General features: G+C 35.1%; 1 protein-coding gene across 4 annotated transcripts in view; it reads right to left on the bottom strand.

Moving 5' to 3' along the window:
• Positions 1-24,482: 24,482 nt before the first annotated feature.
• LOC113500125 overlaps positions 24,483-27,960 on the bottom strand; it is a 164,773-nt gene continuing 161,295 nt past the window's right edge. For all 4 annotated transcript variants that reach the window (XM_026880804.1, XM_026880803.1, XM_026880806.1 and 1 more), the window contains 2 exons: positions 27,714-27,866; positions 24,483-27,629 (listed from right to left, as the gene is read on the bottom strand). In XM_026880804.1, coding sequence (XP_026736605.1) covers positions 27,375-27,629; positions 27,714-27,866 — 408 coding nt within the window. In that variant the 3' untranslated portion in view covers positions 24,483-27,374. The remainder of the gene's footprint in view (positions 27,630-27,713; positions 27,867-27,960) is intronic.

Genomic DNA, 27,960 nt, shown 5'->3' with positions numbered 1-27,960 from the left:
AAGTATAAATAAAACATAGCTATCACTCGGGTAGGTACACATAGCGAGTTAGGGACGTTGCCCGGCGCGCGCGTGTGTGCGTGAGCCTTTATTATGTTCGCTCACGTAACGCCGTGCGTGTGTGCGCGGCCTAAGTACACAGCACACAGCTGCGGTGACGGTTGTCACACCGAAGTTGATGCCTTTTTGTTTTTGTTGAAGAAAGTGAACGTTTTTTGGTTTGTGATGGAGTTGATTTGTGCGATTATCTGATGGTACCATATATGGAGATTTTTAGTAATAAAATAAAAATAAATGAAACATGCTTTTGAGAGTTCTGAGCATGTAATTAAATTAGAGTATAAGAATAATGTTGTAAGTGACTACGTCGTCCGTATGTACGTACTTAAGTACTTCCACTTGTAAGTTCCAATAAACTTGGAAAAAAATTGAAGACAACTCAATAATGTATGCGACGAGAGCAAAAGAGTTGCTTTTATCGACTAGTTTTCTAAATGTATCAGGAATCAAGGAAAGACTCAGAGTTAATCACAAAAGTGCAGGACAATTTAAAAAGAAGTTACACATCAATTGAGTGAACAACTGAGTGTTGGTTATAACCGGACAACATTTCGATTAGTTTTATTGTAGCTAAGTGTAGTTTTACTTCATTTGATTTTGACATATTTTTTATTGTAAAATATAAGACTGGTATAAAATTTACAATGTATTCTTGCTTGCAGTTAAATATCACAAAAAATGGATAGTATCTTCATAAGCCGCTATGTTATGCTTTACCTCTTGTAGTGATGTTCTAATATAAAAACAGGATTATGGTATTTAAAGATTTTGGTGGAAATCAGAATCTGATGAAAAACTTTTTGACAGTTGAGTAAAAATATACAGCACGAACCAATACTGTATTCTAAGCATAATATTCAGGGTAATTTTTTATTGTTCGCTACACAAATACATTCCTCACGTTACACTCCGGTGTGATGCACGCCCATCCTCCAGTGTGAGTGTTCGCATCGACTCGGCTAGTTCAAGACTTCTATGTAAATGACAAATCGTAATTACGTTTACTGAGTCTCAGAATCCCACATGTTCTGACCACAAGTGATGCATGCTGCAGGAGACTTGGCATTAGAACTGAAGTTAGAGACAGCATTAAACCCTTTACAATCCTGTCGGGTAAAAATTAAGAAGTACGAAACAGTTGAATGCAATGGGTAGAGTCACTTGGAGCTTAACGCATAACTTGGATCGAACTTAAACCCCTAAAACGTAACTTTTAATATTTTTTTTCGTTTACTTTTATAAGTATAAAAGTTTAAGTTTACGATAGGATAAAATTAAGGAGTAGGTTTAAAGATTTTGATAACCCCGTATTGTTGTATACCTGTATCCCTAAATTAATGTGCCCCTGTATTGAGGCCAAGAATGTCATATTCATAGCCTCAGTATAGGCAGGAGAAGTAGGAGTTCTTCAGTTCTCAATCATGAATTCACGCGGTAAAGTGGTCGCGAGTAGACTCGACTAAGGACTGAAATGTGCAACAAACTCTGTGTACGACTGCCTGATTCACAGCAATACTGGCTATATTTTGACTGAAATACTTATTTTCAGGGTTGCCGTCCTCAAGCAGTAGCAAACGGAACCCCATTATTGAGGCTCTGCTGTCGGTCTGTTTGTCTTTCATCAGGATGTACCATGATTATTACTGCAGTTGTGGACGCGTGGCAGTGCACTACTTCTACTGCAGTTTCCTTTTTTTCCGCTCATCAGGACAGGATTTCTGGAAATGCATATAGATTTACGAATTGTCGAACTTCCCGAATTTGAAAATGTGACGATACTAGTAGATAGGTAATTTAATGGCGTGAGCATGCCCACCCTGTATCCGGCATCTGACAGCTGCAGTAACATCACTTGAAGTCACAATGGTAGACCTTCATAATATATCCCTTAGGCTGAGAACAGACTTCCACTACTTAGCTTCTACTGTTGACTCTCACATAGATTCTTTAAGTATATTATTATTGTTCCACGTTTGTTACGATCTCGCTGTCTAGCCGTTGTGCTACCGAGAATGTAATGTCATAAAAATCCAATTACTTTCCGTAATTGCTTGGAACTAGGTATTTACGCCTTTTTGCTGTATTCCCATAAGTTGGATCTGTTGTTTTATGTGTAGATAGTAAGCCATTTTTAAGCATGTCTGAGTTTTTGTTATATTTAGATGTCATTTTGTTTAAAAACGATGCAACTATCGGTGTTACCAGACCGACTCGCAGTTGACCAGTTTTTTTTATATTATGTGTCATTGGCCTAGCCTTTTCCCAACTATGTTGGGGTCGGCTGCCAGTCCAACCGGTTTCAGCTAAATACCAGTGTTTTACAAGGAGCGACTGCCTATCTGACCTCCTTAACCCAGTTACCTGGGCAACACGATACCCCTTGGTTAAACTGGCTGTCAGACTTTTTCAAGCTTCTGACTACCTGTAACGACTGTCAAAGATGTAGGAATAACAGACGGGACCCACAATTTAACGTGCCTTCCGAAACACGGAGGAACTCGTTATGACAAAGATGGTCACCCATCAACAGACCAACCGCGTCAAGCATAGCTTAACCTGTGATCGTATCACTTATGCGGTTATAGCTTAGCCACTTTTTATATTATGTGTACCATTTCGATTTTTAAGGTAATATTATTACCATCGTTAGCACCTTTGCTACATTGGACTACATATAAATTTATTTATCCATCCAAGAAGTCATATGTCCCAGTAAGAAACAGTGCAGCTATCTCTATACTATCTCTTCAGCAATCTCAGACTCTTAGACATAACAATAATAAGTCAAAATTCTTCCTTTTTAGCTAGTAACTTTTACTAGCTAAAAAACTACAAACACATAATTGCTATTTTTGATAATGATTACTAAAATCTAATTTGTACATATAAACATAACGTAACTCGTTATATAATCTGTGAGCATTATAATCAAATAGTTAGTGATTACGTGTCGGCCAGCGGTGGTCCACCTCACAGCCACCGGCCCGGCCGAGTAACTCAACGGGTTAATCAACAGAGATTATCTTACGGTGGTTGTCAAACTTTATGTATTATTTATCTGTAATTATTTTAATATTCTTTACCGCTATCAATTAAGGAGCATTTTAGGAAACATAATTGACAATAGTGCAAAAGCAATTTGCACATTGCAATTTTTTAATGGTCTGTCTGAAAACTAAATGAATAGAGCGACTAATTATTAGCATGTGGTTTCGTTAATGCAATAATATGTAGTTATTATATACAGTACAAGAATACATTAAAAAATACTTCAATATTTTTTTCGTCGAGTATTTTCAGCAAAACCTAGTTTTCCACAAAACCAAAAATGTTACGCAGCGTTTTTAAGTAAAAACCTGTCTTCAAAGAACAAGACAATATTTTATACCTTATAAAAGTAGGTACTTGTGAAATCAGCTTTCAGATGACTTTTTTCGGAATAAAAACTAACAAAAATGGAAGTAATCGCTAAAAAGAAATAAAATCAGGGCTCACAAGTTTCCACTACAACGATGAAAATCTACAATCTATTAATGAAAGGAGATCGCATTGCTGTCACTATTTCTATTTCACTTCAAGAACAATAATTAAATACCTTTTTAGTAAGCATTTTTGTCTGATAACTCCACATTGGAAAGTTACATAAAATCAAGTAAGTTCGAAATAAAAATGTAAGTCTGGCTATAAATTAATTAAATAACATGAGCTTTTATTGTAAGTTCGTTATGCTTCTGGTTTTTAACTGTCTGTTAGTGATAAGATTTATGGCAAAGGGTAGATATTGTTTATTATTTAATTGACATTACATCGCCAGTCCCACACACACGAACAAAACTTTAATTGTTATAATAATTACCAATTAAATGTTTTCATAACACACATAACACGTAAATAGTGTGTTAGTTATTTAATAAGGTCAAGACAACGGATGCTAGTAACGGTTTTTTTTGTTTTTATTTCACTTAAATTTTACAAGCTGATTCTCATTTATTGATCTAGTAATAACTACTGAATGGGTTATAATCTTTTTTTATTAATATTCACATCAAATTTAGTTTTTCTCTTGAGAATGAAAAATGTAGTCGTTTTTGGGTTAAGAACAACATCTCCCTTAGACCTGTGAAGCAAAACTTGAGGCTAATTACAGACCTCCCCTACCACCACCTCCCCTCAAAATATAGTATAGTTATTATACGTACGTAAAGTCTATCTTGCAACAGCCCCCACGTATCTCCCAGGAAGCCAGAGTCGCGAATTTTCCCCTGACTCTGGCTTAGGCAGAAGAAGATTCCCCGAGTGTTTTCAATTGTGTCATTTCCCCAAGGACTCACGCCATACCCTCGAAGTGGCTTGTAGACGTTAACGTTTCAGTAACGTAAAGATTGATTTCCGCAAAAAAAAACAGGTATCGCCAGCGCGATTACCTAGTCATAATTGTTTGTTAGGAATAACTTTGAGAATCTCTATCCACATCATTAATAATGCCAGCAGCACTGTCGCCATATATTTCTAATATGTTATCTAGATCATATAACATTTATCGCGCCGTCTCTCCTGGACTACGCTATGCATCATAAGACATTGTTATTAACCGAGTGGGTAGTAAGCAGTCGCTGGTTTTCTATCATAACTTGTGAAGCATTTAAAGGGTATTTATTGCGCTATATAATGTCGAAAGTTTGTGTGTGTGGACTGAAATTTATAAATTGTTTAATTGTTTCTAAGTAACTAATATCTTGAAATAAAACATCGACTTTTTTGCAGGCATTATCGAGACAAACACAGAATACGCAACCAAAAACAAAGATGTACTTAATGCGTCCGGTTTGTTCTATAGAGTTTTTAATAACTTATTTTATTGAGTGTACTCAAAAAAGTAGCCCAATTCTTGTTCATTTATCAATTTTTGACTTCATTGCAACTACTTTAAGGATCTGTTTTTTTCCGTTAACATAAGTACACCTATGTTCTTAAAAACAATTAATCATTCAAACTCTGATTCTATCTTCTTTGACACTGTGTTAGAATTAAGGAGCAACATCGAAAGTCTTTAATACTCCCGATAGGGTCATAGAAGAGTACTAAACTGCCCATCTTTAATTATGGACACCCTGATGACTATCCCGATCCTTTGGTCTCAGGACTCAGGTCACCTTCAAGTCGCTATCAGTCCATTTCATATCTCCAACTATACAACAAGCGGAATTACTCGCATACAGAATGCCAAACGGATTTACACGTCAAGCCATATCTCATACAAGTTGTCTTCATAGATTGCGTGAGCTTCCATCCATCAGCTAATGACGGAACGATAACTGACGGCTCACGAACAACCCGCTTACCACGAACATCTTAACCAGTACTATTACGAATGTGAAGAAAGACGGCACTATATACGGCCTAGAATGTTGTCTCGCTTCTTCAACGACAGAAGTCTCCCTTTAACATTTCATAGTACAGGGTCTCCTGCCGAACTGGAATGAGCAAACCTGCGTTAGATAACTCAGTTACCGCATAATTATAAGTTTTACACGGGATTAAAGGATTATTTATAAACAAAGATAAAACAAGTTATTAATATAAGGCAAGCATAGTTAAAACTTGATAATATTTTAATATAGTTTTATAGTTTTAATATAAGTTTGCTTGTTAGTTAACGATATAAAAGCAGTATAAAACTTGTGTGGTTAATTATGAATATTGAAGTTTACAAATCTGTAATTGAAAAACCGGTCAAGTGCGAGCTGCAATCGGGACACAGAGGATTCCGTACTAATAGTCCAACAAAAGTATCTGTGAAATTGCAACTGATTTGGTAACAGACGGACGGAGCCATATGAATAAGGTTCTGGTTTTACCCGTTGGGTATGAATCCCTAAAATATGATTTCGAGATGAAGTATCATCATCATCATCATCATCATCAGCCTATCGCAGTCCACTGCTGGACATAGGCCTCTCCAAGTGCACGCCACTGAGATCGATTTTCGGCTTCTCGCATCCAGCGGAAATGGATGAAATATACAATCAATTAATTATACATATATTAAGCTTTCAATTAGTTACCATCTCAAATGTAATGGATCAAGTTATATTTTATAATTAACTAAATAGTTACGCAACTGAGAAGAGAGTTATCATGTGGAGAAAGATTGACCATAAACAACCACGCCAGATCGCTTGCGTCTGTCAATTTCTATAAGAAGTAAGTAATTAGTAATGTAATTATTATAAGAAGTAATTTTAATATTAAGAATGCTACGTTAAAGAAAATAGCACCTTTAGACGGCTTTTTTAAACATATCTGGCAAAGCGATAGAATTTGTTCTCAAATCAATTGGCCACTCTGATCTGTGTTCAAGACTAACAACCAACCATAGTGCCAAAACACGATCCGACAGAAAATTAAGTAACTATCATATTGGTCACCCTTCAGAAATCAGTGGCGATTGAAAAAGCAGCAAAACAAAATCCTTCATGAATAAGACTTGTGAAGCCTATTCAAGGAGTCCATCTCGTTATTCCCGTGCAATTAGACGCGAGCTGGTGGCAGCGACAGGGGAGCAAAAACTACGCTCTTTAATAACTTCTAATAACTGCCAGGGGACAGGTTCTAAGGCGGCTTGACCACGTTCAGGGGCTTAGGGAGTGTACACACTAGGGGCCAGACGCTGCGGTTTCAATACTAAGGTTGATTTGGGGAATGGCAATTAAAAAAACAGTTTCCGTCATTGAAAAGAGGTTTTCTTTGCTTTTCTTTAGAGAAATTAGCTGACATAAAATGATATAACGATGTTTCTGGTGACCTAGTCAAGGATTGAAAAAAAGTCACGATAATTTTCGAATTTTTATTATTGAAGAGTATTTCAATTGATCAAAAATTTAGGTGGAATAAAAAATAATTTTATCATTTTTTTTTGATACGTGATCCAAGACAATTGACTCGCAGTAAACTAAACCCAATACGTCGGTATACCACAAAGGCGAGCAATAATAAAACTATAAACTTATAATTATGAGTTTGGCCGTTAATAGAGAAACGCGGGTTCGCCACCCAAATACATTTGAATGACTCACTTGACTCTCTGAACGCCTTGTGACTTTCTATATAACAATAAATGATTAAATTAAATACTAATATATAGGTAATAACAACACCAGCCTCTTATTTTCCCATTGATGTGAAAGGCCTCTTCCAATAAATGATTTGCTGTACCTGTGTTAGCCTGGTGGTAGAACCGCAGGATTGCCAGGTCAAAAGTCTCGAGTTCGAACCCAAGACATGCCTGACTTTTCTGAACGTTTTGGAAATAAATAAGATAGCTTCCGTGTAGGTGAATCACATAAAATTGTGTGTCCTGATATCTCTCAGATTATGTCGGATCACTTTCTTATCGGACTAAGCGACCTAGGGATTAAAGAGTACAAATTAGTTTAGCGCACACATTTTTGGACTTTTATTCCTACAAGCAAGCCCTACGCAGCACACTGGCTTGCTATGCTAGCCACCGTTTCCAAAATTGCTCCAAACAGTCAGTTATGTTTTAAAACCATATATTTTTTACACCATATATTTTTTAAAGTAAATTTAAATCATATCATGACATTTGATGCCCATGCAATCTATACTCTCCTCAAGAGCAACGTATCCATAGATAAGTTTCAAGTTCTAGCTGTTTATAAGGATCCTAGATTATTAATAATGCATGCATGCGAACGTATTGAGCTAAGGTCCAGCTAACTGCAGGCTGCCGATCGCGACTCGATTTGTTTTCTACTGCGTTTTATTTTTGTATAGATATGTAGTCTTGAGGCAATATTTACTTAGCCTAGGATTAATGTAAGTTAGAGGTTTGCAGAGGTTTAATGTGCTGTTTTGGTATATTGAGGATTTTCTCTGACATCTGACATCGCTCAAATGCCAGACTATGTTTGAGGTGGTAAATAGTAGGAAGTTGTCTAAGGTTTTAGCAGAGACCTCGTCCAGGGACTGGGACAGGGACAAGCTAAGAATAACATCTAAACATCTGAGTAAAGATATTATCAACTAATAGTTTGATTGGGTGGATGTTTGTTACTCTTTTCAGCAAAAATCACTGAAGGATTTGGACGAACGTAAATAAGAACTTTATAAGCTGGATTAACACAAAGGATGGTTTATATCCCGATTTTATGTTCCTGTTGGAGCATTTTCGATTTCTAGTGATATTTCATAACTACTTATATTTCATGACAAAGGCAAAAAATGCCTTCAAATCTAATTTCAATATCCCTTAAATCAACAAAAAGTTCCTAGCACATGAAGTAAAATCTATTACGGTAAGCAATAAATAACAGAGTACGGGAAAACAGATTGATTGTATCTCGTAAGTTGTAATTCTAAGCAAAGAGTCGGACATAAGTGTCGCAGGCACTAACATAATTATATCGGAGGTGCAAAGACAACTATAATTTTCTAGACCTTTAATAACTTGGTGGGAACGACGCTCCCAGGGCCCCCTACCACGAGATCTTCAAAAACTGTTGTCGTTGCGCAAACGAGAAAGCGCGCTACAAAACATAGAGTGTCGTCTCTCTTCCACACGTCCACTGGTTGCTTAAATATGTGGTGGTACGGGCCTCTACTCAGGTATTTGCAAGTCTGCGATACGTTTTGAATGAGCACTTGTCTCTGCAACATAGCGGTTTGTACCCAAGTTCAATATTTAAAGATAATTTAATCCCACCAAAAACATTAAATGTAAAAAAATGCCAAGTCTCTCGATGCAGTCTTTCCATCGTAAAAAGTTTTGAGATCTCATAGAAGCCAAGTCCTATTCAAAATATTTTGTAGTTATAAATCAACATTTAGTAATTGTATCAATAGTTTTCTTTATATTATAATTATAGTGACTTGGCAATGAGCACAAGAAGAAACAAATAAAACGGCATATTTGTAGGAGTTGAAAGTTACACACACCGCATGCGTAAACATTAATATCACAAAATTAATTTTCTTTTGGTTTATCCGTGTCGTCCCAACCGAATTTCGGCAACGGCAGTCAGTCTTAGTGTACTCTCGATTCATTTACTTTCATAAAGCGATGGCCCGTAAGGTATTCTTAATTATTGTATTGGAGCATGTAGTCGGTAGTGACCATCATGATTCACACATAACAAATAATCTGATCACTGGTCTCGTCAGTAACATTTGCACATAATTCCAGGCATCAAGCAGCTTTTAATTTGTGCTCATTGCCAAGTCACTATAATTATAATATAAAGAAAACTATTGATACAATTACTAAATGTTGATTTATAACTACAAAATATTTTGAATAGGACTTGGCTTCTATGAGATCTCAAAACTTTTTACGATGGAAAGACTGCATCGAGAGACTTGGCATTTTTTTACATTTAATGTTTTTGGTGGGATCTCATTTATTTTTTGTAAGTGTATTTCTTTCTTTTTTTTTAGGTGTCATAATTTCTAGGACTTCAGCTACTGCTTTGCTTAGAACCCATTCTCTATCTCTATCTCTTTTGTTTCTTCTCTGAGACTTCGTTACTTCTAATGTAAACAAGCTTAAACTTATATATATATGCATATATATATCTACTAACTTACAAACTATAGCTAAACTAAACTAAATAACACGTAAAGTTCTCCGAATATCAATTATCACTACAATATTTTTTAGTTTCGAAATGGTTTTTCATAGACAGGTGGCGCTATCAAATGAAAATTATCGAATTATTCTGAAGTACTACTTAGACTGCGCTTTGTAACGAAACCATAGCGCGATTCAGACACGTACAACGCCATCTATCGAGCGCGCATACAATATTTATCGCAATACAATGGAGTTTTAGCTTTATTAATTTAATGAATTATGAATTTTATGTATTAATTTGTATTAATGATAGTCTGTGTATTACATTTATATTATTCTTTTCTATTCTATGTATGTATTCATCCAATTGAATAGGTACTTAAACAACGAACAAAGTTAACAATGCAGTCAAAATCCATACATAATGTTCTTGCCAAACCGCAAATATAAAATTGTTTTCTATGGCATATTATTTTTTAATGTTTTTATAATTTTTCCTTTATATGTGGCTAAGGACCTATCTTGGTGCAAAATTTGAAGTTTCTAAGTCTGCTAGAAGTACCTTAGATTTTTGATGATCTGTCAGTGAGTCAGTGAGTCAGTGAGTCAGTGAGTGACAAAATGGTGTAACTTTGATCGACCGTAACTCCTAAACCATTAATTCAATTGGCATGTAATTTCGAACTTGAGCTTGTTCTAATGCCTACTATTATTCCCCGAAAAGCTAAACTCCTAGCTTTGTCCACGTCGAAGATACAGGGGGGGCGAAACAGCCGCGAATCGCTTCGAGAAAAGATGGTACGGCCGTGCCCGTTTTGCTCGAGACTTGGCAGGGGCACTGCCGTGCCCTCAGATTTTCTATTGTTCCGAGTTCAGAATGCTCAAAGTTTTTAAAAATCTGGCGTTAGGAATTTTCCTTTTTAGCAGACAGTTTAAAATGATGGAAGGTATATATTAGATGAAGGTATTGAATTTGGATTTTTGGAACACCATTATCGATAGGTATAGGTGAACGCCTGTTGATTCAAGTGCATTCAGCGACTGCCTTTTTGCTCGGGAGTTTTTGTTTGGAAATCTTATGCAGAATTAATAGCATTATAGTCAAGACTTCAGTACGTTACCCAGACTTAAGAAAAAGTATGGATTTCCTATCGAAGCACCTAGAAACTGATACATTCCGTCCATTCGATGCGCACACGCATCACGACGCACGGGCTTTAGCGCATCGTCGGTACTCCTTAGCTACACGTTCCAAGATGATATGACGTGTCTATCCATTTAATCCTAGGACAAAAACATATTTATACTCTACACTATTTTCATGTAACTTTTTTAACCACCTGCTGCCTACAATGAGGGTTATGTGTTAACGAAATCACTTACTTTAAGTAATTTTAGAAAAGCGTATGTAGATATACTATTTAGTGCTACTGCTTACTGATCATTTATTTTTCGTCTAATAATTTACCTTAGTTTTTTTTTCATAAAAACATATATTTCCATTACCTTAGAGTTTTCTATATAAGGGTCAGTCTAGGAGGTTTTACGATTTGTCCAACGTCCTCTCCTTTAACGACTGCGTAGGCAGATAGACAATTGACACTTTACTTTTTTTCCTATTGTGGTATTAGCCTCAAGATGGCTACGAGTTATTCTGATATTTGAATTTATTAGTGAAGGTGGTCATAGCATATTGGAAATCGGTATAGAAGGATCTAGAAGAAGGTTAGGTTATTATGGTTGATTATTTCTTGACATGATTTTACGAATCTAGATGCTGGAGAAATGGCTGTTTTTGGTCGTTACTAGTTACTTCAGTTGCTCTGTTCTTTTAAATATTTTAAAGACCTTTTTTAATAGCTTATTAGATACGATTTTCGTATAAGATTCAGTGCTGGTTTTAAAGTTCAAAATAATCTAAAATCCTCTTCATTTAAATTAACTCAAAATACGTGCAAAATTGTAAATACATATAAACCGAAGAATATCCAACAAAGCACAGCCACATCTAATAATAAATAGAAATATATTAAAACATGATAAAAAGCGTAAAAAAGATGGCTGACGTCGCCATCTTGGAATCGAATGCGCGGGAACTTGCGATCGGGTGCGTTCAATAAATTGACATACGCCTTATAAGGTTCTATGGAGTCCCATTCGTCTTGTTGCAGGTCTTAGACCTCGAGCTTACGTTAGATGCCGTGTTAAATTGGGCCTACGAGACTCAACGGCTAAAAACTAAGCGGTCAGCTTTGTACTGCAGTACCTCGTCACTTTAATGTTTCTAACGCATAGGTTTTTATGTTGCTTTTACAATTTAGTTAATATATTTTGTAGTCACTATTGTAGAATATGGATGTTTTACGTCTAGTTATAAAGGCTAGAAATTTTTCATTACTATTTTAATTTTATGTCCTTACGATTATTTCTCATCTTGAAGAGTTTATGCGCAAAATGTTGTAAACTTTTACGCACAAAAATATAGACAATATAATACATTGCTTAAGAGTGACTCGATAAGCTATACGTATACAATTTAATGTAATATTCAAGTGCTTTTGTTGCTTTTAATGTATAAGGCCTTAATTTACAATAAACATTTGCTACTCTACACACAAAATTAAAATAGTCTCACATTATCGATAACAATAAATATCACAATCGATCAACAAAAAATATACATCAACTCCAGATCTAGGCAATTAACTAAGCTAGGATCTTTAATAAAAGCAATTAAAACGTGAGACGATCTCACGTTAGGATCGATAGTCCACTAATCAAGTGTGATGGATACAGACGCTTCATATATCGCCACAGCTATGTCCCAGCATCCTAACCATTTAGATGTTCCTAACGTCTTGCCGTCTCTTCACAAGAATGTCGCTCGAGTCTGCAGATGTTTTTACATACATTTATTGACCAGCACAACAATTTATCACAAACATCCTATCAACCTTTACAACCCTCAAACAGAATTCAACCTTATTTTATCGAGTCAAGGTTGGTTTTGGAATGTTGTGGTGAGGAGTTAGGATGTGTGGTCGTGGTGTCTAGTGGTTTGGTACTCAGTGGCCACTAGTTCTTGTGTTAGCAACGCTGACTTCTCGTCAGGTAGTTGGTTGAAACGTGATTATTGTCCAGCGTTTTGATTTGTAATGATTTTCGCATTGTTTTGTGAAAGAGCTCAGGAATTTTTATGTTAATTGGTAATTAATTTTAGTTTGTATGGGTATATTAAAGTTTGCTTCTATCTTGAAATTGGTATGTGGAAAATTTTGTCTTGAGACTCTTCATTTTCTGTTTTAGATCGAGATTTTGTTTAGAAAAAATGATATTGAAATGCTGTAAATGTTTATTTCAGTCAAGTTACCAGTATGTTACCTTCAATGATTTTTCACACAAATTCGCAGACTCAGTAATTTATCTATTTCTTAACCGTTTAAGAGAATTACTGGAGGATATATAAGAAGTCTGTTTCCGATGTTTAGAAAAAAATACATAACTTTCTTTAGTTAATTAAAGGTAAGTCGTATGCATTCTTTAGGTACTACTATGCACTGTTCTATTTAGCGTAGCAACCAGACAACATAGGACTTTAAATGCAAAAAAACTTCGTCGACTATTTCTAGAACATAACTTCTTAATACACAAATAATTACAAGTTAAAATATATGTATATTTATTTCTTGATATCACTTCTACTTTCTGCAAAAGTCCCCCATTTTGATATCTTTCGTTCCGGTTTCTGAATATTTGCATTTAAAGTGCATTTTAATAAGGACCTTGTATATAGATGGTAGATGCTATAATGACTTACTTAAGTTTAATGTTAAATGAAGACGTTCCTTATTTTAATTATCTAGGTAACTAAATTGGTGTACTCTCTAATTTGTACACAGTCAGCTTCTCAATCTAAAAAAGAACACCGATTACTTTTTATATTTCTCATAATGGCACAACACCTAACCTAACCATGAATTTAATCACCAATGTACTAATTAATAATCCCTAAAACAAATGTATCAAAAAACCAAACACTAAACATGAATAAAATCCATCATCTTCATACCAAGAGATTCCTACAATAAGCAAAAAAAAATTTACAAAAAAAAACTACAATCGTCAACAAAATTCATTACCAACATAACAAAGCATTCCTTAAACACAAGTTAATATGTGTATGGTACTTTCGTCGGCGCATTTCTCTTCAAGGACATTGGAACCAGTCTCTCTGATGGCCACGGATAAGTTCAACTCATTCGAGCTTATCGGAGCTCGCTCCCACTTGTATTACTACACCGAAGGTTAATACTGTGTAATCAAATTTACTCAATTATTAAATAGAAGCTAGGGATGATGGCATTTGGGGAACGAAAGATGTAAGAAAATAATGACATGTAAAGTTTCGACAAGACTGGCACGTGGAAGTACGAAAGATGAATCTGGCTCGTACTGGCAAGAAGTTGTTGGCATTATTATCTAGTTTGTAGTAAAAATGTTATTAAATCTTTTTCTAATAAAAATGTTAAATATTTTGTAGGGCTAACTTTTGGACTCTACACGCCTTAACAAGCATTAACTTCTCAAACGCTACGTCTTAGTAAAAATGCGTGGGTTTTCCGTTTTGCTATCATCACATGGTCATAAGTCTAGAAATCGATCATGAAACTTTTTTGACACAGAAGATTTTATTAGACTTGACTGAAATTCACAACTTGCTTAATTTTTTTATATTTGCATGCACTTTGCTACATAAAAAATCAGATTGTTATTTGTTCAATAAAATTGTCTTACTATGAGGTACGCCGACAGCAATTAGGCAGTTATTTATGTTGAAAATGACTTTATTAGAGTCTATTCAAGACAGGTCAAAGACAACCTTTTAAAATGGAGAAGTTAAAACCAAAAATACGGATTTTCAAGTTAAATTCATCTCAGAAAACCTGGTTATATGAAACTAGTTGCAATTTAAATATTATTTATCACGTATAACCAAGCCTGGGGCGTTTAATTAAGTCTGTTGACAAATTCGTTCACAGTACATGATGTATATTCACACTTGGTCCAGATGGCCTAGCACCACCTTTGAATCTGATATGATTAAAGCGGAATAGCAATACGTGGTATAGATCGGCATCTCTCTTCAACTACTGCAGTCTTATAACTTTGAGAGGTGGTTGTAGGGTGTCATAGGAGGAGTTTTGAGTCGTTTGACAGTATTCATTAATCTATACCTGTTAATTTATTGCACATATAGATCAGTTACTTAAATAATATAGCCAACAAGACACATCCTAATAAGGTTTAACGATTCAGAAATCGTTTAATTGCACGGGATTCAAAATACCCTCAGAAAAAGCACGTGAATAAAAGTTGTCACTTCCTTCTAGCTAGCGATTCAATTTGTCATTATAAATGCTGAAAATTGTACTTATGTTCATGTATTAGGTGCTAAGTTATAATGGGTACGTTGGCTATGGCTTTATTAACCGCCTTTAAAAAAGCTAATGAAATAACTGTCTAAAAAACAAGTTTTTTAGAATTCCTAACTTGATGGTGTTTTTTTGGCGGAGTTCCTGTGACCACCTTGCTTAGATAATGCATTGTCGCGCAATGTACATATACCGTCAAAATTTCAGCTTAATCGAAAATTAAGAACATTTTTACTCAGAGACAGACTTTGATAGATGAAACTTAAGTAAAAATTGTTTTTTTTTTATTTAATCAGAATGTTATCAACTATCAGTTAATTGACGTCTTGAGAGAGCTAGTTCAAATTTTTGACAGGATTCTTGTTTAACTTGTATTTCGTTAATAAATAGATCTGTAGCTACTTACCACATCAGCGTGATAGAGTCAGTATATAATTAATTTTACAGTGACTTAAAACTGATGAAAGTTTCAGACTTCAACCTGAAAACGATGATCGATTGAAGAGTTTACGTTTAATTATTCGACGACCTCCGTGGTCGAGTGGCGTATGCACCGGTTTCAAGGTGTCGCTAGCTCTGAGGTCCCGGGTTCGATCCCCGGTCGGGTCAATGTAAAAATTCACATTTCTACATTGTCTCGGGTCTGGGTGTTCGTGGTACCTTCGTTGTATCTGAATTCCATAACACAAGTGCTTTAGCAACTTACTTTGGGTTCACAACAATGTATGTGATGTTGTCCGCATTTATTTATTTAAAAACTATTAATTACGAGACTTGCTTCCTCAATGAATTTAGTTAACAAATGAAAAACAATGTAAAAAACAATCTATGTAACATAATCAAAATGTACAGTCTATCTCTGAATTACGCCATACAGAAATCAATCTTAAAGCTTTTGATAAAGGTGCATTTTTGTAGAAGTTTAGTATCATTGGTTGACTGTACCTTGTTACTAGCCGGCGTTTTGCCCCCAAGTATGTGCTATAGCGATTTTTGAACTACAGGTTGTTACAGAGAACGTTAAACGGTACCTGCATACCACTACAACTCCGTTTCGCTAAGAAAAGTCGTCGTACTAAAGTTATGACAATAAGAACCTATGAACACATAAAGTTGAAATTATTGTTAGTTTGTTTAAGGCATCACTTGTTCATAAATCCTATTTCCTATTATTATTATTGACGCGAAAGTTTGTGAGTTTGGATGTTTTTTCCACTTTTACGCATAACTACTGAACGGATTTAGACGAAACTCGATACACAGATAGTTTATAATCAGGATGCGTACGTATGTTTCTGACTAGCCATTACCCGCAGGCCCGCTGAAAATGATCCCCAGGAAACATAAGATTGGGATAAAAAACTATTAACGCTTAGGATAGTTTTTTATCCCAATCTTATGTTTCCTGGGGATCATTTTCAGCGGGCCTGCGGGTAATGGCTAGTCAGAAACATACGTACGCTTAAACAACACTTATTAATATATCAGTACAACCTCTCAACAAATATAGTCTTTAATGTAAAATTAATCACAGTAATGTATGGAAATGACAAGAGAAAATCGTGTGACTTATTGGATAAAAATGTCACTTAGTTCAGCGAAAGAATAGTTACGTTTTAGATGCGACACGTGTTTATATAATTTTAATAATATTTTTTTATTGATGTATACTATTTATGATTTTGTAGAGTTTTGTAAAAATGCTTAGGCAAATGTCCGTTATATAAAAAGAGTATCGGAAAAGAGGTGAGGTTTATACCCAGTGAGAGGGATTTCTGATTGACCTGATCAAACTTAGTCACTGCTTACGACAGTGTAAAAATTAGCAGTGATTAGAATATTCTCCTGAAATACATTAAAGACCTTTTTTTGTTCGGTACTTACTTATATCTGCTGCAAAATATATTTTTTTAACGATAAGGCTCAAATCAAGTGCAAGATAAATTTATCAATATTTTCTTGTAATGTTACCGATTGTTTCACAAATTCCAAAAAAGACATGATCATTTGCGTTCAATGAATAATTCTAAGACTAAATCTCCGAATGACTCGATTATACTAATGTAAAACGTAAGAATTTCGGTTTCCACAGAAAGAGTTTGAACATTTTCATTGAAGTTATTCTAACTTTTTCTGCGAGACACACAAAGCCCGATCGGCGGCGGTGAAATACAACGATTAGAAACCGGTTAGGGAACTGCATGAGCGGCGCAATGCACTCGCTAACTCCTAAACTCGGCTCCAGAGCGCGTTCCCGACACAACCCTTACCGCGAACCCTAAGAAACGAAACGCAAACGCGCGTGTTCACGCAAACTTCACTTCGGGACTTCGATATTCTATTCAAGTCTGCAAGTCAATGAAACGTAGTTCCCTCGGGTTTCGCAATAGTTTCTAATGCACTTTGCTGGGGCTAACGCGTGGTTTTGTCGGAATGTTGCTTAGAGACTAGGGGGTTAGCGATAAAATAAGTGGGATTCATTGACATCGGTCATGAGGTTCAGATATGCTGCTTAGACTGGATTAGGTGAAGCTAGATGCCTTTTTAAAAGTCTAGATTTTACACTGAAATGTTTGGGCAAAAGTTTAAAGAAAACCTTTGGTTTGCTAAATTCTTTTTTGAGATACTTACTCACCATAATCGTTAGAGTAAGTTAAGTTTACCATAATTTTGTACGTCATATAGAGTTCAATTCCCGATTCAAATAAAAACACCCATGTCGATTTACGAAAAAGTTGATTCATAAAATATCTATTTATAAAAAAATTAAGCATGTGCCTGTATGATACACAACAAATTGTAAGCACCTAAAATTACAAAAATTATTGCTTTTTTAAACTGAATTTTCTAGTAACACCGTCATTAATATTATTCCCTTTCAATCGGAGACATACCGTCTGCTATTACTATATTATAACAAAATATCATTCAACTTTTAACCCGTATCACACACAAACATACCTTACGGAACAAATAGACCCTATACAAACATTTACCTTTAAACATCGAACCTACACTAGCGTGTGCGGTATTCCAATAAAATGTAAGTTTTTGCTCAAGTTACATTATGGTGCGCGGTGTCTACAACCGCCAGACCTCTAATGTGACCTTTTACCCTTAACAAGAAGTACCTCATTACTTAGTATTTATCGTGCAAACGTCTATAAACGTGTTTTTTATAACTCTAAGTACTTATCCCTATCTACCACCTTGACTAACATTTGTACTAAAACAGAAAATAAAATTTTAATGCTTGGGATTATTTTTAAAATATGTCAACTAAATATTATTGAAGTGGCAAAAACTTTCAACCAGTTAGGGCGAGTCTAATGAAGGCGCAAAATCTTCAATCGGTTGATGTTACATAACGGACACTTGGTTGGTGGGATGTGATGGATGTCTTCCTTGGTTTTTGGAAATTGGAAGGAAGTGGTGCTGATCTAGGATCGGTAGACTAACGAGGGGGATATGCAACTAGTTCAAATAGATCCTCGATTAATTTAAAGTACTGCTCTTGGTATCATAAAGTATACAACTGTTCCAAAAAAAATGACTTACCTGTCCTGGAGACACTTTTAGTCTGTCTGCTGTACCGTGGTTTCGGTTCCTAGCACGGTGATTTGATCTGTCTGTCTTAGACTATGTATTTAAAAGAAAATAAATGTTTTATCAGTTCTCCAGTATTCATAGTAAAAACGTTACTTGGTTTGAGAGTAGATGACGTTGTGTGAAAGGTGATAAAAAAATGGTAATACGACAGATTTTAATCAGCGGATGTTAAATATTGTATTGAAGTTATTTTTTTTTTAATTAATCGTTTTTGTCAAATACACTTGTAAATTAACAAGCGCAAAAGAAGTATCAGTAATTAAAACCATTCTTCATGTACATGACTTCGCGTCATCATAGCTTGGACTGGTCCAACAACTCGTCATCATCAGCAGTCCGTTACAATTGAAAACGTTAATTAACAACCCCCTGTATAATATTCCAGACAGCTAAAGTTCACGCGGCTGACATTTCCAGCTCCCTTTAATTAGCCAGTTACTGTGACCTTTGTCAGTGAGGGGTGGCGACACGCAAAAACTGACGAGATAGCTGACACGCTGACTTTTATAAATACCTATTTATTATAGAGCAGGATTATACAGAAGGTAAACTTAAGTAAATTAAAGATCAGACTGGGGACATAAACAAACGTATATAAAAAAGAATTTTGACGAAGTTAGTACTTAGATACTTTTTAGGCCTCTGTTACCAAGAAGTAAAAACTAAAACCTATTCCAAAAGCTTTGCTATCCCTGTGCCTTTCCATACGTCTGTCATCATAGCTCTATCACACTCATGAACCATGATAGCGATCCAGGAGAAATTTTCACAGATGATAGATTTTTGTGGCTGTTAAAACAATTACAAAAAATATGGAAAATAAAATATACTATGCTAGTCATAAAGATAACATTTTTTTTTCTTTAGCCTATTTTTGTAACCCGCAAGTTTGACTCACATTTCAGTTGATTATTATTTAAAACCAATTACAAATGTTGCAAGGCAATGATTCTGTCTGTGATTTCTGAACGGCTTGAATACTGTTCCTACTTGCGTAGAAATTGGTTTAATGTTATTAGTTATACCACATAAGATTATTACTAAACAGAGATATAAAAAGAAAATTTTGGAGTTCTTTTTCCATGTTGTGTAGAGTGGTATTTCTGTATTTTTTTCTTTTAAGTGACCTTTTTTGCTTACTAAAAACGCAAATATGGTGATTAATAGCCATAACCTTCTTGCTATTAAATAAAGTGTTAAATTTCAAGTGTCTTCTATATTCATATACACATAAAATTACAGTTTTGCTAAGCTCAGAAATTGGCTTATTGATTTTCTATATAACTTTAGATTAAACCACTAAACTAGTGCAGACCCTCAGAGAAATAACATTCTACAATTGTTAAAGTCAATTATATAACGCTGTTATGTATAGAATTGACTTTTCACTGTGGCAAGACAAGGGACTTTAAATTTTCATCTACATACCTTTCGACTATTCACGTGACTGTAGAAAAATACAAGGCTAGACGAGAATAAAATGAAATTGTTTATTGCAATCAATACAAAAAAAAAAGGTACCTACTTATAGAAACAATTATGATCCTTGTTAGTAGTAGCTACTTAGGTACTTAGTTTCTACTTTTCTAATAGCGATTAAATAAGTCCTTATAATTATAAGTTCCTTTTCTTCACATCAGACGGAAATTAAATCTCTTTTATCGTTATTTTAACATTATTTTGGTGTCAATGGTCCTTAGACCACGTCGCCAAAAATTAGCTATAAATGCAAGCCAAAATTCATAATGTCTATTCACCATTTTTACATCTAATATTTCTTATTGTTAACGTGTTATTATTATGAACATTAGATTAAGAAATAAGCGTTTGGTAGACTTACTAAAAATAAACAGCAGTGCCTACTTGTTACTTTCATATTCCAACAAAAAAATGTTTATATATTAAGTATTAGAGTAATATATCCCTCAATAAAACCCTTTTAATCAGCTTAGTTATAAGATATCTTTATACTTAAGACGCAGCAACCACCTGTATTACAAATAGCTGTTAACCTACCACCACGTCCTAACGTAATATTGTAGCTGCTGTGGAAGCGTGACAGCGCATAGCATTCCGTAGATCGCCGTCTCTCTCCCACACCTGTCAATATGATACATGATTACAAGTGGTAGAGGATCTCTGAGCATTATAACGTTAGTCGGTACAGTTAGTCAAGAACTTTGAGTAATGGATAATATAATAGGAGCCTGCATTATAGTTGAAAGATTTTTCTCAAGGGTTACGGGGAAATACTCACTTAAGTATCTGTATTAATGGTGCGGATGTGAAAGTGGCTTCGTCTGTTTGTTTGTTACGCTTTGTGAATTAACTGTTAAACAAATTTTGATAAAATTGGGTATATTGTATATTGCATTTGAAAAACGTGTGAAAGTGCTAAAATATTTTATTAACCAAATAAATAATTCGTTTTCAATGATTTAATCCTAAATTGAAGATAGCCTTTATTCATAGTTATCTTTATATAAAAAAATATATCATTGGGATATTGTTTGCTCAGCCGTCAACTTTTTCGATCTGACGACCAAAACATATTTTCCTACCCGTCTAAAACATTTCCTAAATAATTTACTTACAAGTATCAAACTACCTTAAATTGATCCCACATAACAACTTATGTAACTCACATGTCAGACTTGCCAATATAAATTACATCTTTATAAGCTAACAGCGATGTTATAATTATGTATTCCTCGAAAATTACTGTCATTATAATAATTTGTGTAATCTATCTGAGACGGCCACCGATCACACAATTAGGGCTGCCGAGAGTCGCGTCCTGAGGTATTCATATCAATGTCATACTGTATTTGGTCCTTATATCTAACTCATTTGTTTAATACGATGCTAACTAAGTTTGTTTTGTTTGTATTGGCTCTAAATGTTTTTTTTTTAATTACTAGTCTAACTATCAAGCTTTTGAACATAAAATGAAAGGGAGAGAAAAGCTGCGACGAGACCTGAAAGTAATCGTTTATTTGTGCTCTTTATTTTGTATATAAAAGCCAAAAAAGGCTACATAATGAGGTTTTGTGTTAAGTACTTCTATCCTATCTTTCTAAGGACTCATAAAAAGGCCTGCCGTAACAGGTTTTCACAACCTGTAACGATAAGATGCTTAAATATATGGAAATTGCTTATTTTCAAGCTATTTCAAAAAGGAGGAACCGGAACTTCTGACTGGATGTTGCTGATTCTTTTATCATTTAAATTGAAATAGCTGAAATTTCATCAAGTTTATCTTAGTAACTTTAAATTCAAATTGGTTATATATTTTTATTGTTAATTGATAAATCTTCTGCCTTGTACTGTCCACCGTGGCTAGCAGTTCACATACTTGAGCGATGCGATCCTATCACCTGCCTGGCAGAGCCTCAACTTTGTAATAGTTGTATAACAGCCTCCCGGTCACACGCGGTGTCATAATGAAGAAAACATCGATAAATAAATGAAACCTGCTCGGAACATCGATATGTAATTCCTTTTCTCACCGAGTAACATTCGATCCCAACACTCGATCCATGCGGTTTGTACACAAAACGAAACTGTCAACTGCATTAATGAATTACAAAAAGCATAAATAAAGTTTATTTTTTGATATTTGCCCCTTGAATTGTCATTAGATATATCGGATTCTTGTTTTTTTCTCCCGATACGCGTCTTGCTCATTTAGAGGTACAACCCTGGGATAACAAGAGAAATAAGATATAAAACATAGGGTTGAACAAACGGACGATCGAACAGTCCTTATTTGTAAACATTGGTAGCACCCGACAGTCGGGACTGTGCACACTGCGTCTTCAATGCTATGAAGTTTAAAAGATTTTTATTCTCCACCGTTTTTTCATCTATCATAATATGGCTATTACTGGTGAAAATCTTGTAAGGATATGGAAGCCTCCTAGGTTTTGCCCAGCACTTACATAGGTCATTTAGACAGAAAAGGCTAGTCTCAATGAACGTTTTAGGTAAATAACCTTGCAAAAACTACTTTTTGCTCGTTCCCAACACGTAAAGGTCAAGTTAGGTTGGTTTTTATTAGAGTTAACTGATAAATAGTTAATTAATTTGATATCTTCATGTTATTTTGTGTTAAATTGAGCGAACAGCGTTGACTGCAACTTAATTTAACACTATTCTACTTTTACATACTCATATACAAAATAAAATATTTATTCTTCAAACTATCATTTTCTTCCTACATCTAACTACCGGTCATCTAGTTCCACCTTTTTTCAGTCTGTCCACACTAGTCCTTTAGTTAGCTATACATCGCTTAGCTGACAGTGTCCCCAAACCTTCCCAGCTGGACTATTTGTGGTCATCTTTTTGCTTTCGAGCCTAGACTGGACGATCGGAGATCCGCGTTCTGATTGCTATTCTAGTTTGCGACGTCGACCAATACTTAATGCAGACATAAACGTTTAACTATCATATTATTATAACGGTTCATTAAGTACGTGACGAAACCAAGCTATTTGGTTGAGAGATTATTGGCGGGTTATAATGAGAGGGATGTTAATCGAAATCTATTTTAAAAGTAATTTTATTTATGAAGACGTGAACAAAAATATACAATAATGGTTAATACTTCGAGTAAAATTAACAAAAAAATATTTTTAAACTTTACAATGCAAAGTTATGTCAAATAGGTGTCAGTAACATACAAATGATATTTATATATTTTTTGCACCTATTTCATTTCTTCAGGCCCTATCCTGATACACAAGTTGGTCAAAGCCAATCAAAAATCCACCGATTTTCTTGCTTTCAAGCAAAATACTTCCCAACTTAATTCAACATAACCCCTGGAAGTCACATACAGAACCCTCACACCGATCTAGCATCTATTCTATTGAATTTATTTTTCTCTATGCCTTAAAACCGGTTGTAAGGCATCGTGTGAAAATAATACAAGCTTGGTACGGCCGGCCGTGACAAGCGCTGCACCAGCGTGTGCAGGCAACACGCATGTTGCCGCACTAAATGGTCAAATACCTTTAGGTCTAGTACTTCATACTCGACTACACTCAACTAGGTAATCTAGGTAAGATATCAATCATTAATTTTAATGTTGTAGGGTAAAATGTGGTAGAGGAACTACTTTAGCACTAAGTTTACGATGACTCGAGGAAGTTAGTCAGAGGAATTTGTAGTAAATCTTTGTTTTCTGGCGGGACAATGCTAGTTACCATATTTCTCAGAAACATGCACATTTAGGTCTGAGAATCGGCTGCTATTCACTTAAAAATCACCTCCGCTTTAATAATTAAGCCAAAATACGTGTAACGTTTTTGCGGTTATCTAGGTTTTGGACAGTTTTAGGAATCGGTAACTAAAGGGTTAAAACTGAATTCCTCTAGACAGATAAAATTCGATTCGAAAAAAATATGTTTTTGCTGAGGCCTCCATGACACAAATTATGAAATGAAATATTGAGGCACGCACCTATTGGTATAAGCTGTTTCTGATCACAAGTTTGTTTAGTAACTATCCAAGTTTTGTTGCAAATATGTAATTCGTTCGACTTGAGACTGACTCCGTCTTGATTGTTTTTAAATTAATTTAGTCTGAGATTATTTTCGATACCTACTACATACCTACACTATATTTTCAGAAGAATAAAAAAGGCAAAGTAGAGACTTTCGTTTTTGCGCAGAGGCGCTAGCTACTTGATTCACTTTATGCCTTTCCTGGTAGCTTTACCAATAGTTCCTTCTTCAATTCTTCACATTCTGTATGCAGGTTAAAAGGTCAATGAAACACTGAAAAATATTTATATTGTTTATTACATCAAATGCATTGCATTGTTACTTGGGAACAATAAATAAACTGGTGTGTTTTGTATAACGATTAAAGTACGATCCAAACATTTTATACACGTGAACACGAGCTGATTGTAACATGAGGTGACTGAGACTTACCAACGTCAAATAGTTGAGCTTTTTAATAGCTAACACTTGGTATAGGAGTTATTGTTTTCCTTCAATACTTAATAGATACCTTCCAAGATAAGTTGAACATATAAAATAAATAACGGTGATTGAATCTCTAAAGTGAATGGACTTGACAGTCCTGAATCACGTGACTTTTTGTATGCCATCGCCATTTTGCGATTGGTATGATCGTAAACGCTTGTCAACGGGTAATTTATTGGTTAAGTTATTGCTCATGTGAGCCTTAATAGGAACTTAGATGTCTTAGGCAAATGTGTTGAGTTTTTGTACAAGTTAGATGATACAACTAATCTTCTTGACTTTCATGTGACTCTTGACTGAGGGTCAGGGTAAAATGAAGTCGCGCAGAGCATGCGCAAGTGATCACGTGACTCTGGCTAAAGCAGTAGAAGGGTCCGGGGTGTTTTTAGTCGGTGGAAATACGACACATCCCCACGCCGTGCCCTCGACGTGGGTTGAAGTCATTACCACCCCGGAGGGCAAAAAACGGGTTAAATGGAATGGGAACTATCTCCCTTTGCCTGTTGGCGGTCTCTTTATTATGCTATCCAATCAGGAACACGATTCTCAGTCAACTCACGCATATCACCAACATATAAAACAATCTATTCAACATCGACAGAACTGTTCTCTGCTCTAAGGTACATGAAGAGATATATCAAGCCGAGTCATCAATAAATGTAAACAAAATCAAGAAACAACATAAAATATATGAAAAACTCTCGTCTTTGGTAACCTTAGCTTTGGGATACCAGCAGAGAAAACAAAATTGTACTAAACAGGCGAGGAAATAGATACAGGTTATTCTTAATACATCATGCGTCAGATTGCCCTTAGTTTAGTTTATTGCGTTGCAAAAACAACCTTACGTAGTTACATAAAAAGTTCAAATCTCTGGTGCATTACATAAGTATCATTTATGTACTCGCAAAACAAATGAACAATCCAACCAATTACAATACCAAAAACGTACACTTTTTTCTCAAAATAGCACCAATATTTTAATATCAGCACATCGCGTGTACCAAAAAACGATTGCTGGCAACATTGTTGAACAAATTAACAGCTAGCAACACCAAACTTTATGCAAATTCGCGATAATATCGTTACAACCCTTAATGGAGTTTTAATTTCGTATTTTAATATTTATGTGACAAACAATGGATTAACTGTAGACTGCGCATGCGCGTATGAGATGTATCGATTACAGATGCCTAAAGAATAAGATATGGTAAGATAGATAGAGATTACACAGCTCCCACCCTATTCCCGATCACTCTCTTAAGATAGAAAATATACATTACATTCTTGTATAAATAGATATGTATTATGGTAAAATTAATTAAACTATGGTAACACTTCGTCTACGGTAATAGACAATAAAAGCCAGAAAATCTGCGACTGTAGATAAGTGACATTTCTACAAATACTAACATGGAATTGTAAATGTTCGGACGCGACAGGAACACAGGACAACACTCAGTCGCTTCTGAGTTTACTCTTTTGACAGTTGTCAAAGAAACAAATCCTTGACGTGTGACTTTAGTCAATTCACATTAAATTGAATCTGTAACCTGTTGCCCGCTTTTTCATTGATAGTTTGACCACTTGTCAAAAGGGTGAATTTAGAGCGGACAGGTTATAAACCACTTGTACAAGTGAAATATCATTTACATCGCTTTTTTATCAACTTCAATGCTTGTAAAAATATCACTTGTCTATAGGCGCCAGTAATAATTTTAGACAGTATACATATTTTCTGCTTGAGTCTTTAACATATTAGAGAATTTTCCTCTTTATAAATTCTATGCTTTCCAAATTCATTGAAAACTAATGAAGTTTAATTTTGATATGCTAAGTATAGATCATATGTGAAACACATTATATTTTAGTTTTCCTAACAGTGATATGATTCTGATCTACTGTCAACAGAAGTTCATAATTATGCTTCAAGTTAAAACAAGTTATAATTATAATTACTTCGCAAAAATTATATTAACAACATATGTGAACATTAACATTAAAATTTACAATCTACAACCTAAATTCTCTTTCAAGTAATGACCCACTTTATCTTCTCTTCATATCCAAATTATTTTATACTTCTTGAAAAAACTTTTAAAGTATTTAGGATCAACAACCACAGGTCATTACGTAAAAGATAAAATAACACAAATGTTGCCAACTACGAAAATCTTTTGAATTATTTAAAAAACGTACCTAAATTTATTTGGTCTCATTTTAGTAACGGTTATTATTTATTAACAGAAATTGATTAACAAATTAAATCTATACATAATGAATTTACAGATCATCAAAACTGCTTATTTGTCTTCCCTCGTCGAAACAGATCAAACGAGCGCCATATTTGCATGTTTGAGATTCATCTTCCGAACATCTTGACAATATAGATATTAAATATTAGCTGTCCCATGATATTTCATATAAAATCGATAAATAATTTAATTAATAATTAAAATTATACGTAAAAATCGATTTTACTATATCGCTAGACCACGCGTGCCGAGTCAGCAACTTACCAGTCATGCTTCGCGCTGTACAAATATTTGCATCATTCCTATCTAACTTCGATCATCTCTCCTTTTTATTACGCTATCCTTCATTTTCTTGTCAAATTACATTATACATAATGAAAACGAAACAATAGATATTAAACTTAAAATAAAGAATTTGGTCTTTTCTCTCTTATGGAGAAAATACTCTGAGACTTCGTAACAAGGTAGCCAGGACATTCGCAAGGCATTCGGCTCGAAGGGCCAGTTGACCTTCCAGGGTAGAATTGGTCTCATGTCCCGGTCCTTGTGACTTCTTCGTGTTATGTTCGTGAATAATTTGTGCCATTTCAGCTCCGGCTAACTCTTTGAAGGCTGCAGTCACATCGTGGACTCGAAGGACCAAGTTTCTTGTTTGTAGCGGCGCTGATGTGTGCCTGCCGAGAGCCTGGATTCAACAAGGACAAATTATAGTTACAACCTCCTATGGATTTTTTTCTATTTTGTCCAAATATTGCATAAATCAGTTTACCTGTGCCAAATCGGACAGTCTCCTGAGCGGCGTGAGGCAGTCCGCGAGTGCAGTGGCGGCCGTGCCCCCCTGCGAGCCCCCGAGGGCCCCCACCAGCGCTCGCGATGCGCCCACCAGCGTCACCGCGCATGACGTCAGCTCGCTGCGAGCACGCTGTACCGACAAAATGTATATTGAACAGCTGCATGTTGTGGGGCCAAACCAAGATAGTAATCGAATAGTAAAGAATGAAAATTGATAAGGGGAA

The sequence above is a fragment of the Trichoplusia ni genome, chromosome 13 (assembly GCF_003590095.1).
Source record: "Trichoplusia ni isolate ovarian cell line Hi5 chromosome 13, tn1, whole genome shotgun sequence".
NCBI lineage: Eukaryota > Metazoa > Arthropoda > Insecta > Lepidoptera > Noctuidae > Trichoplusia > Trichoplusia ni.
Note: the sequence above shows the minus strand (reverse complement) of the source record. Positions and strands in the feature narration are given on the sequence as shown.